At 47.0% G+C, this 12,306-nt stretch overlaps 1 protein-coding gene and 1 pseudogene across 1 annotated transcript; both read left to right on the top strand.

The window, feature by feature from the left end:
- Nucleotides 1-925: 925 nt before the first annotated feature.
- Nucleotides 926-11,177, top strand: LOC147976953 (uncharacterized; annotated as a pseudogene).
- On the top strand, nt 3,395-4,364 carry LOC147976954 (uncharacterized). The gene is made up of 3 exons (XM_087519396.1): nt 3,395-3,848; nt 4,022-4,107; nt 4,179-4,364. Exons 1-3 carry the CDS (start codon nt 3,446-3,448, stop codon nt 4,362-4,364), a joined length of 675 nt encoding a protein of 224 aa, XP_087375522.1. The 5' UTR covers nt 3,395-3,445.
- Nucleotides 11,178-12,306: the final 1,129 nt, after the last annotated feature.

Genomic DNA, 12,306 nt, shown 5'->3' with positions numbered 1-12,306 from the left:
GACCGTGGTATCCCTAACCCATCATGGTTCAAATCTTGATGCTCGCATTTATTCTTGGATTTATTTCAGGATTTCCGGCGATGCGCATTCAGTGGGAGGAGACGTTTCTGTCGACAACGAGGCGCCTACGGTGACTTCGTAAATCTCAAGACGATATGCCGGCTCCTTCTTTCGAAGGTGCTCATAGGGGTAGGCTTCGTAAATCTCAAGATGATATGACGGCTCAGTCTTTCGAAGGTGCTCATAGGGATAGAGTGTGTGTGTGTTCATATGGGTGAGTGTATGCGCGTGTATATGAACGCTTGTGCCTGTACTGATGTTAAAAAAACTGGAAAAACGAGACTCTTGGACTAGTAAACTGTAAACCGTTGCCTCTACGTGCAAAGATTGTTTAAAAAAATTTGTCCGTGTGGAGCCTGGACATGAAGCAACAATCCTGTCCAGCTCAATATAATCCCCCGCAAAAATAAAAATATATGAAGTGAGATAATTAAGGCGTGGTGATGCCAAATGCAACGGAAGCGTGTGGATGTGACGATGATGTACTGAGTGTTTATAAACCGCTGGGGCCTCGGAGTGCTGAGTATCCAACTCACACACTTCCAGAGCTCTCACGCACCGCCGTCCCGGCCGATCGAGCAGAGGTGCGCTATTATCTCTCGTCCTAGCTTTTTGGAGCGCGCATACTTGTTTGTGTGCAACCATGTTTATGAAAGATGATGATTTTGTTTTCTCTACAAAATTTTAGAAGCACCCTTCTTCCATTGAAACGAATATTGCTCTTATGTCCTGTCTGTTCTCCTTGTTTGTGCGTGTGAGCTGCGGTGTAAACTGATGTACATACACATTCTTACTTTGTTGGAGCTTATTTTGTTGAATATGCATATGCCTTATCCTCTGCAGGCAATATTCCTAGACCTGCCTGATGTGTGCTTGGCGATCCCTGAAATTTAGCAGCACGCTTGTGCTAACGACACTCTTACTGTTATTGTGTGGATCCGGGGCTGCTCATTGTTCTGTGGTTCATAATAGCACGGACCGACGTGCACTGCTCGATTTTAAAGAGGCCATCACAGTGGATCCGACGGGAGTCTTGCGCTCCTGGAATGACAGCATCCACCACTGTATGTGGCCGGGCGTCAACTGCAGCAGAAGGCACCCAGGGCGCGTTACGGTGTTGGACCTGGACGATATGAGCTTGGCAGGTCCACGTTGATCTTCTCAGCTTAGGAGATAGAGAGTTCTCTGCACCCGCACATGCGAGCGCTCGCCGGAGCGATCGGATCGGCGGATCCCGATCGGGCGCATTCGGCGGAGGGTCGGAGGACGCTTCTGGGCGCTGGCGGAGGAGGACGGAGATGAAGAGCACGACGGTGGAGAGGTGGCCGGTGTCTCGCCGGGGGAACAGTCACCAACGCCGTCTGATGAGGTATGTCAACTATTGATTGATGGATATGAAGATGAGGACGTGGCGGCAATCATCGACGATCTGCTGCCGCCGGCGGATCGGGCTAGGAGCGGTCTGCTGCCGGAGGAGAAGGTGTTGATGGTTCGGCGGGTGGCGCACCGGCGAATGGCGGCGACGGCCACTCGTCCATGGATCGGGCCTTTGCCTAAGGTGCGTCTACCTCAACTAAAACTAGTGGATCTTGTTCGGCCGGAGATGTAGACGACTGTGGTTAATCGGAAGAACGTTCGCCGGCCGCCGGCGGCGTCTGCGCCGCCGCGATCTTCGGCCGATATTCAGGCGGCGAGATCAAGGCGTTTGAATTTCCTTCTGGGCTTGGACGGGCCAGAAGTCTTTGCGGGCTCAGGGCATGCGGCCCATACTGAGTTGCGGCGGGGACGGGAGGAGGTCGCGCGAGCTGAGCAGGTGGCCGCGATCGTGAACCCGGTGTTGGGCTTGAGGGGTTCCCAGCCCAACAGGGGGTTGCCTGTAGCACCGTCATGCTTGGGCTAGAGATGCGCTCGGCCCAACATGGCACCTACTAGGTCAAGACCAGAGCGTGCGTCGCCTGGCTTTCGTTCGATCGGGGAAGGAAAAGCACCGCGCATCTGGGTGTCGACGGCAGCAGGAGACTCGCGCTCCTTTGCGGCGGCGCTTATGGACTCGGGCGGAGGAGGTGGTTTGCCGGCTAGCAGGGCCGCCGGCAGCAGCAACGAGCCGGCGCGGGTTGAGGCCGGCGGGTACCGCGGCGGCGCCACGGGCGGTCGAGGCGCGGCAAGGGGGAGGAGCTAATGGCGATGTACGCGGCGGGACGGTGCATGCGGCCGCTGCTGGCCGGCAAGACGGCGGGCCAGCGCGGGCCGCGCAACATGCCGGCGGCGGCGGTGGTGGCCGTGGAGGTTACCGCTCGGGCTTTGCGCCGGGCTTCAATGGAGGATATGGTCACAACGGCGGCGGCGGTTTTTCTGGAGGTTTTCTGGGTCCGGTTGGAGGATTTGTGGAGGGTCCTGCTGGGCCGCAGCAATACCAACCGCGTCGTGGTGGTCCGGCAGGCAAGGGCGGCCGGTTCGGGAGGTTTGGCGGGCGGAATCATCGCCCAATCGTCCCGAGGAGGGATCCTCCTCCGCCACGGCGTGACCCGGTGTTGGTGCCTACTTCTACGGCAGCGGACGCTGGTACGGTGGCCGTGGTGAGTGCGGCCTCGACGGGGGCTCCCCTTGCGGCGGCGGTGCCCGCTGTTGCTGCTGTGGCTGCGGGCTCGACGGCGGCCACGGAGTCGACAGTTGTAACGACGACGTCCGGGGCTGGTGCGGCAATGCTATCAGGGACTGCCATGGCTGCGGTGGCTGCTCTTGCTGCCGTGCCGGTGGAAAAGGTGAAGAGCAATGCGGACAAAGGAGACAAAACAAATCAGCACAAAAAGGAGAAATTATACTGCTACAGATGCGGCGACCGGGCCACTACTCGGTTGGGTGTACCACGGAGTTGTGTGATATTTGTCAGAAGCCAAAGCACGGGACAGCTTGTCCCCTTCTGTCAGTACCGGTGCCGGCGGTGTCTATCTATGGAGTGTGTGATGCAGCACTCATGTTTTTCGAGACGCCGGTGATGCACTCTTGCAGGCCTCGTTTGGAAAATGTCAGGACGGGTCTGGTTCGAGTAACTCATGGTACATTGGCTGAGGACCAGATTATTGCTCAGCTTAGGCGACTGGTCTCGAGTTCTTTTCAGTGGGCACTTGAGAGGATTGGGGACCAAGTGTACAAGGTGGATTATCCTACTAAAGTTGATCTGGATAGGATCAATAATTTTGGCATGTGCAAGATTCCAGGAAGCTCTTGCCGCCTAGAGTTTGATGAGTGGAAACAGAACGAGCCGGTTGGAGTTCCTCTCATGAAAATATGGGCGAGAATCTCGGGAGTTCCTCCTAAGGCACCGAATGAGTATCTTGTGGTGGCGATTCTTGGGTCTCTAATAGGCAAAACTGAGGAGGTCGATATGGTTTTCACACGTAAGCATGGTATTGCGAGGCTACGAGTGGGAGTAATTGATGTGGATTTAGTGCCAGCTAAGTTACCGTGGTTCTTTGATGGCTTGGGTTATGATCTAATACTGGAGATTGAGGGTCAGCCCATGGTTTTGGATAAGGACAGAGCTAGGGGGCCTGAGGATGGGGCGGATGATTCGGATGAGCGTTGGGATGATTTGATGGACCATGATAAGAGAGGGGATCCACCTCCTTCATCTGGAGGGGCGGGACAGTCAGATTCTACTCTAGGGACGGTACCTCCTGTGCATGTGTCGACGCCCATGACGGAGCTTCGCTTCGGGTCATTTGGGGCGGTTTCGGCGCCTGCTCGCCTTTGGGCGGATAGGGTGGACGCGACAGACCCGGAGGAGCTTGAGCTGCCGCCGTTGTCACCGGTTCGCTTCTCTTATGCGATGGGAGGCGACAGTGTATCTCCTAGATCGCCGCGAGAGGGGAGCCCAGGACGGGTGGTGTCCCCTGTTGTGCCCATGTGTCCAACGGTTTCTTTGGCGCCTGCTGTTGACATCTCTACTCCATCACCACAGGAGGTGGACATGGGGGGAGAGATGACACCGGTTCGTGTGCACTCGTCGCCGCCTATGGCTCGGAGGGCGTCTCCTTCACCTGTGCGGTTGTCACAGGAGGACTCCCGTACAGGAGGATACTCCTGCGAGGTTACAGACTACTCTACTCTCACCGCAGGAGGCGGCGAGGGTGGTGCCTTTGGGGCCTTCGGTCCCGCCGCTTGTTGCTGACCAACAGATGACAGTGGTATCTGTCGAGGACGTGGTGGCGTTTGGTGGCATCCCGGATCCGACATCTGGGGGGAGGCGGAGCAGCAGGCGCATTCAAGAGCAGCCGGATGCGGATGACTTTGAGATGGGGTGAGCCATGCGGGCTGCCAAGCTTCGAGATGTCGAGGCCTCCTCAGGTTTGTCAGTTAATACTGAGTTTTCAGTTTTGCATTTTTCCGAGAATGATATTATGCATAGAGCTGATAGTTTAGGTATTTCTTTGGGTAGTAGCAAAAATGAGATTGCAACTTCCATTAATGAATTACTTGATCTAGAGGCTGATAGGGCGTTCAATATGCTTAAGAACATAGCAACGGTCAAACCAATGAAAGAAAGTGAAATTAATGACCTAGGGGTTAATGAGTTGGAGGTGTTATGTGAGGATTTGGTTCCGAGTAATTTATTAGATGGGGAGACCGTGGAGGTAGATGGGCATGCGGTCGATCTACAACCATATGATGGTCTTGGTGATGATCACGGTCATGCGGATTGTGAGCTCGAGCCATCAGCACCAAGGCGTAAACGGCAGAAGAAGCAGTATGATCTTTCTGCGGTTCGTCGAAGTGTTCGAGTTAGGGCTAGAAAGAAATTTCATGATGAAAAATGAAAGGCATATTCTGGAATAGCAGAGGTCTGAGGGACTTGGCTAAACACAGATTTCTAGCAGATGCATCTAGGGAGCACAAGATTGATTTTGTTGCGTTGCTAGAGACAGGGCGTCACAATTTCACTTCACAATTTTTGGGGACGATATCAGGTGGGCTGGACTTCGACTGGCATTGCCTGCCACCTCGGGGAAGATCTGGAGGGATCCTCCTTGGAGTAAATTGCGGGACTCTTGAGGTGATAAATGTTTTCATGGGAGAATTTGCTGTTAAATTCCACGTCCGGTCTAAGGTTGACGGGTTCAGATGGGCTCTTGTGGCTGTGTATGGTGCGGCACAGCCAGAGCTCAAACCAGATTTTCTTATCGATCTAGCTAGAATTTGTGGAGGCGAGACTCTACCGATTCTGGTAGGCGAGGACTTTAACATGATTAGAAGACGAGAGGAGAAAAATAATGATAATTTTGATGCCCGATGGTCCTTTATGTTTAATGCGATCATTGAAAGCTTGGACCTACGTGAGATTGAGCTCACTGGTAGACAATTCACTTGGGCAAATAATCTTCCATCTCCTACTTATGAAAAGCTTGATCGGGTTCTTATGAGCACTGAATGGGAACAAAAATTTCCTCTAGTTTCTGTGATGGCGATGCCTAGAGGGGTTTCTGATCATACGCCACTTCTTGTGGATTCAGGTGAGGCAGTTCACTTGGGTAACAAGAGTGTTTTCTCTTTCGAAACTGCATGGTTCGAGAGAGAGGACTTCCTTCAATTGGTTGAAAGGGAGTGGGCGGTAGAGCAACGGGGCACATCTAATATAGAGAGATGGCAATACAAAATTAGACACCTTAGACAGTTCTTGAGAGGCTGGGCTAAGAATATTAGTGGAGCTTATAGACTTGAGAAGGAAAGACTACTCAAGTTGATAGATGATCTAGACATTAAGGCAGAAAGTATGAATCTAGACATCAATGATCGGGTTGCTAAGAGAGAAGCTGAGGTCAGTCTGACGAAGCTTCTTAGAGAGGAAGAAATGAAGTGGGCGCTTAGAGCAAAAGTGCGGCGCGTTGTACAAGGGGATAACAACACACAATTTTTCCATATGATTGCAAATGGAAAACATAGGAAAAAGAAAATAATCCAGCTTGAACAGGATGAGGGTACGATTGTAGGTCATGAGAACCTAAAGTTGTACATCACTAACTATTATAAACAATTGTTTGGGGATCCAGTTGAGAATTTTGTCAGCCTGGATGAGGCAAGAGTAGATGACATCCCTCAACTTCGGAATGACGAGAATGAGATCCTCACCGCTCCTTTTTGTGAGAAGGAGGCATATGAGGCGATTTCTCAAATGAAAAACAATAAAGCACCTGGTCCGGATGGTTTTCTAGCTGAATTCTATAAGAAGTGTTGGGGTATCATTAAAGGAGATTTGATGCTTATGTTTCATGATCTCTTTAATGGGCACTTACAACTTTTCAAATTAAATTTTGGAACTATCACTTTATTGCCAAAGAAGGAGGAAGCAATCCGCATTGAGCAATTTAGACCGATATGTCTACTCAATGTGAGTTTGAAAATTTTCACGAAAGTTGGCACAAACCGTCTTACACAGATTGCGCATACGGTGGTTCAGCCAACGCAGACTGCTTTCATGCCAGGGCGACATATCCTAGAAGGGGTGGTTGTCCTACATGAGACCCTTCATGAAATCCACTCGAAGAAACTCGATGGAGTGATTTTCAAGGTGGATTTCGAAAAGGCTTATGATAAAGTCAAATGGCCTTTTCTGCAACAGGCCTTGCGCATGAAAGGATTTGATGAAGCCTGGAGAAAGCAGGTTGAATCGTTTGTGCAGGGAGGCAGCGTTGGTATTAAAGTGAATGATGATATTGGTCATTACTTTCAGACGCTTAAGGGATTAAGACAAGGTGATCCCATGTCTCCAATTATGTTCAATGTTGTTGTCGACATGTTGATCGTTCTTGTTAATAGGGCGAAACAAGAAGGCCAAGTAGGAGGTCTAATCCCACATTTGGTGGATGGTTGGGTTTCCATCCTACAGTATGCGGATGACACAATTATTTTTATGGAACATGACATTGCGAAAGCAAGGAACATGAAGTTAGTGCTTTGCTTGTTCGAACAACTATCCGGACTTAAGATTAATTTTAATAAGAGCGAATTGTTCTGCTTTGGACGCGCCAAGGAGGAACAAGAAAGCTATAAACAGTTGTTCGGATGTGAATTAGGTGCGCTTCCCTTTACGTATCTAGGGATACCAATTCACCATCGCAAACTAACTAACAAAGAATGGAAGTGTATTGAGGATCGGTTTGAGAAGAAACTAAGTTGCTGGAAAGGCAAACTTTTATCTTATGGAGGAAGATTAATTCTTATTAACTCGGTTCTCACTAGCATGCCGATGTTCCTCCTTTCTTTCTTTGAAGTACCAGTAGGAGTACGGAAAAGATTAGACTTTTACCGATCCAGATTCTTTTGGCAAATGGATGAGAACAAGGCTAAATATAGGCTTGCCAGGTGGGATATAATTTGTAGACCGAAGGACCAAGGTGGCTTGGGTGTTGAGAATTTAGAGGTAAAAAACAGATGCTTGCTGAGCAAATGGTTATATCGTCTTTCAGTAGAGACAGAGGGTATGTGGCTGCAGTTATTGCATAACAAATACTTATATGCGAAGTCTTTGGCTCACGTAACGGCATAATCCACCGACTCACCGTTTTGAAAAGGACTTATGAGGACGAAAGTTGCTTTCTTTAACAGAGTGAAATTTAGAGTAGGGAATGGGCAAGGAACTAGATTCTGGGAGGATACCTGGTTAGGGGACACTCCATTAGCGTTGCAGTATCCAAGTTTATATAACATTGCACAACGGAAAGATGTTTCGGTTGCTTCAGTGTTACAGTCCAGTCCGCTCAATATTCATTTTAGACGGCCACTTGTAGGTCCACGTTGGGATACATGGTTGCATCTCGTGCGTAGATTAATGGATATTAATCTGTCGGATGCCAATGACACGATAGTTTGGAAGTTAACGGTGTCAAGAGTCTTCAGGATTAAAACTATGTATACGGATTTAATCAATACCGGAGACATCCCAAGGTCGGGCCATATTTGGAGGATTAAAGTGCCGTTGAAAATAAAAGTGTTTATGTGGTTTGTTCACAAAGGTGTCATTTTAACCAAAGATAACCTAGCCAAACGTAATTGGGTAGGGAGTCCCCGTTGTTGCTTTTGTGATCAAAATGAAACAATTGAACATTTGTTTATCAAATGTCCACTTGCTAGGTTACTCTGGAGAACTATTCATGTGGCTTTTAATGTCAATCCGCCAACTTCAATATCACAATTCTTTCATAACTGGCTGAACGAGGTGAGACCTCAGACAGCAGCACAAATCAGAGTCGGAGCATGTGCGTTGCTTTGGGCTATATGGAATTGTCGGAATGACACATGGCTTTTAACAGACAACACATTACTGGTTTTTTGCAGGTCATCTTCAGAGCGTCTACATGGATCCGTACGTGGTACTTGCTGAGCCATACGGACCACAGGGCCCACATGGCTATTGGGTGCAACCGATGGGAAACAGTTGCACGGGATACTTACAACCGATATGGATGGCGGTCCAGTAATAGGTTAGGTGTGTAGGCAGCTTAAGCTATTTTAGCCGGTTGTGGCTTTTTTGTTTTGGCCGCGTGTGACATTGGTTTCTTTATGATATTTTGAGAATGCTTGAGGAGACTTTTGGACCTCTTTGATTTTTAATAAAATGGTTGTGTGCATCAATGTGATGCAGAGGCCGGGGGTTATGCCTCCTTTTCTAAAAAAACTCCCTCTCTTGGAAACCTAACCTCTCTTAGAAAACTTACGCTAGATTCAAATCGCTTGTCTGGACAATTGCCCCCTCTCAATCGTCTTAGAAGATTAGTGGAGCTTTCTCTAGGCACCAACTTGCTGCAGGGGGACTTTGTCGATGCACTTGCAAACTGTAGCAAACTCAAGTCACTAAACCTCGCTCTTAACATGCTAGCGGGTTCAATTCCTGGAAACATAGGTTTCCTCACCAATCTAGTACTTATGGACCTTTCCGGAAATAATTTGTCAGGAAACATTCCCCAAACCTTGAGCAACATAACTCGTTTAAGAGAAATGTCAATTGCAGACAACCTGCTCGTGGGAAGCATTCCTGAAGAGCTCGAGCAATTGACAGATATATCGTTGATGTTCCTTGGTGGAAATAGCCTATCGGGTACCATTCCAACAACACTATTAAATCTATCCTACATTCAAATACTAGACTTGGGTATCAATATGTTAAGCGGAAAACTGCCATCCGACATTGGTCATATGCTACCTAGCATCCAATGGCTTATCTTGGGTGAAAACAAGCTTGACGGCCACATCCCAGATTCATTTGGCAATGCTTCAGAGCTAGAACTAGTAGACTGGTCATCTAATTCGTTCACTGGACAGATTCCAAGTTATTTGGGTAAACTACACAAATTATCCCATCTAAACCTCGGCAGAAACAAACTTGAAGCAAAGAGACAGTCAAAGATGGCAATTTTTAAGTGCATTAAGCCGTTGTCCTCTAGAAATGCTCTCATTATATGGAAATCAACTACACGGACTTCTGCCGAATTCTGTTGGTAACCTATCCATCAAACTTGAACAACTAAATTTAGGTGAAAACAACTTATTCGGGATAGTCCCACCAAGAATAGGAAAATTCCGTGACTTAATTAGGCTGACACTGAGCTACAATAATCTTACAGGCACAATTGAAAAATGGGTTGGGCCTCTAAAGAACCTGCAAGGTTTACATCTTGAAGGAAATACCTTTGTTGGACCAATACCAAAGTCCCTTGGCAATATGAACAAGTTAACATCCCTCTATCTTTCCAGAAACCAATTTGATGGTGTTATGGCATCCAACCTAGGAAATTGTTCATAACTCACAAATTTGGATCTTAGTTACAACAATATCCAATGTAGCATACCTCTATGGATGTCTAACCTGAAGCAACTCATGGAACTACAGCTTTCATCGAACAAGCTTACTGGGGAAATTCCTAATAATTTGGACCAATGTGATAATTTGATAACTATCCAAATGGACCAGAACAGGCTAACAGGGGAAATCCCAACATCTTTTGGTAATCTAATGGCCTTGAACATGCTTAATCTTTCTCACAACAATTTGTCGGGCACCATCCCAGCAACTTTAAGTGACTTACAACTCCTCAGTAAGCTGGATCTTTCTCAGAATCATCTGCATGGGGAAATTCCAAGAAATGGAGTTTTCAGAAATGCCACTTCCATTTATCTTGAAGGAAATTGGGGACTGTGCGGAGGGGTGGCAGACCTCCAAATGTCGTTATGTTCTGCTGTTTCTCATAGACCAGAGACAGAGTACTATTCGGTCAGAATATTGGTTCCAATACTTGGCTTCATTTCACTCATAATATGTTGGCTTACATTATAATCCTAAGGAAGAATACATCACATAGAACATATGTATCCTTTCTTTCATTTGGTAAGAAATTCCCAAGAGTTTGTTACGGTGATCTAAACCGAGCAATGGGGAACTTCTCAGAGACAAACCTCATTGGAAAAGGAAGCTATGGTTCAGTATACAGAGGAAAGTTAACTCAAGCTAAGATACAAGTAGCCATCAAGGTTTTTAACCTTGATATGAAATGTGCAGACAAAAGTTTTGTAACGGAATGTGAGGTTTTAAGAAGCATCCAACATCGAAACCTTGTACCTATCCTAACTGCATGTTCAACGATAGACAACAATGGTGATGCTTTCAAAGCTCTAGTCTACGAATTCATACCTAACTGGGACGATAGGGTACATAGCTCCTGGTACAGTTATTCACACACTTTCCTTTTCTTCATGGCCATCAGTTATTTACATTAAAACCAAATGTCACCGTCTACTAATTACTGCAATTTTATCTTTTCACAAAGTATGCTCAAAGTGGCCAGGTTTCGATCAGTGGGGATGTTTACAGTTTCGGAATAGTACTCCTAGAGATGTTGATTGGCAAAAGACCGACAGATCCTTTATTTGAGAATGAAGCCAACATGGTCAACTTTGCAGAGAGGAACTACCCTGATCAGATACTACATAATGTTGATGCTTGTCTTGATGGAGAATGCAAGGCCTATATCCAAGCAAACATTGGAATAGAAGATGCGGCCTATGGATGCTTGTTACCGCTCATGCAAGTCGCCCTTTCTTGTACACGTCTGATCCCAGGGGAGTGAATGGACATATGAGAAGTGGCCGCTAGGTTGCATTCAATCAGAACGTCATACATTAAGACAACCAGACGAAATCAGGTCATGCTTCATTAGAGAGGTTTACGATGGTCATGATCTCATGTTATAGCAGGTTGAGTTTGTCCTTGATATTTGTAGTAGGCACGAGTGCACTGTAGCCACTGTAGAGATTGGGAAAGCGTTGAACCCTTTGGTCTCGGGCCGCTGTATATATTGATCAATTGTCGTGGCTTACAAGTTTTGGGAGATCACTAGGAATCCTCCTCAGAGTTGTACACGAGAGGGAAACAGAAGATTACATCGGGAGGAAGAACCAGACAGAAGAAGAGATAGAAGTTTGAAGTATACACGCACATATCTATCTATCTATCTAACATCCTCCCTCAATCTAAACCTATGAAGATTTGTCTAGATTTAGATTGTATTTGAACTCATTCATCCTCCTCGTGGTAAGTGGTTGGTGAAGCCATCGGCAAGTTGATCTCCTGTAGGAATAAACCTGATGTCAAGTAGCTTTCGAGCTACCCTTTCTCTGACAAAGTGGAAATCAACTTCTATATGTTTTGTCCGTGCATGAAAAATAGGATTTGCTGAAAGGTAGGTTGCACCAATGTTGTCACACCATAACCTTGCAGCTTGTGAAACTTTGATTCCTAGTTCACAGAGAAGAGTCTGGATCCACATAACTTCAGCAGTTGCATTTGCCAATGCTTTATATTCTGCTTCAGTGCTGGATCTAGAGACGGTAGCATGTTTCCTTACACTCCATGATATAAAATTTGATCCCAGAAATATAGCAAATCCACCTATGGACCTTCTATCATCAACACACCCTACCCAATCTGCATCAGAATATGCACTTACTAGCATAGATGGTGACTTGATAATCTTAACTCCAAGTCCCATTGTAAACTTTAAATACCTCACAATCCGCTTAACTGTCGTCCAATGAACTGTACTAGGAGCATGCAAATATTGACATACCTTATTAACAGAATATGAGATATCAGGCCGAGTTAAAGTCAAGTACTGTAGTGCACCAACAACACTTCTGTAATTTGTTGCATCCTCTGGACCAAGTGCCTCTCCTCCCTGAACTGAAAGTTTCTCTGAA

This window comes from Triticum urartu, chromosome 4A, assembly GCF_056163025.1.
Source record: "Triticum urartu cultivar PI428250 chromosome 4A, HENAU_Tu73, whole genome shotgun sequence".
Lineage (NCBI taxonomy): Eukaryota > Viridiplantae > Streptophyta > Magnoliopsida > Poales > Poaceae > Triticum > Triticum urartu.
Note: the sequence above shows the minus strand (reverse complement) of the source record. Positions and strands in the feature narration are given on the sequence as shown.

What these genes read in the sequence shown, in the direction of transcription:
- LOC147976954 (XM_087519396.1), top strand. Translation starts at nt 3,446, where the DNA reads ATGGTTTTCACACGTAAGCATGGTATTGCGAGGCTACGAGTGGGAGTA. An exon ending in CGCGACAGACCCGGAGGAGC is followed by an intron (nt 3,849 to 4,021) that starts TTGAGCTGCCGC and finishes CCATCACCACAG; the next exon opens with GAGGTGGACATGGGGGGAGA. An exon ending in GCGTCTCCTTCACCTGTGCG is followed by an intron (nt 4,108 to 4,178) that starts GTTGTCACAGGA and finishes CTCTCACCGCAG; the next exon opens with GAGGCGGCGAGGGTGGTGCC.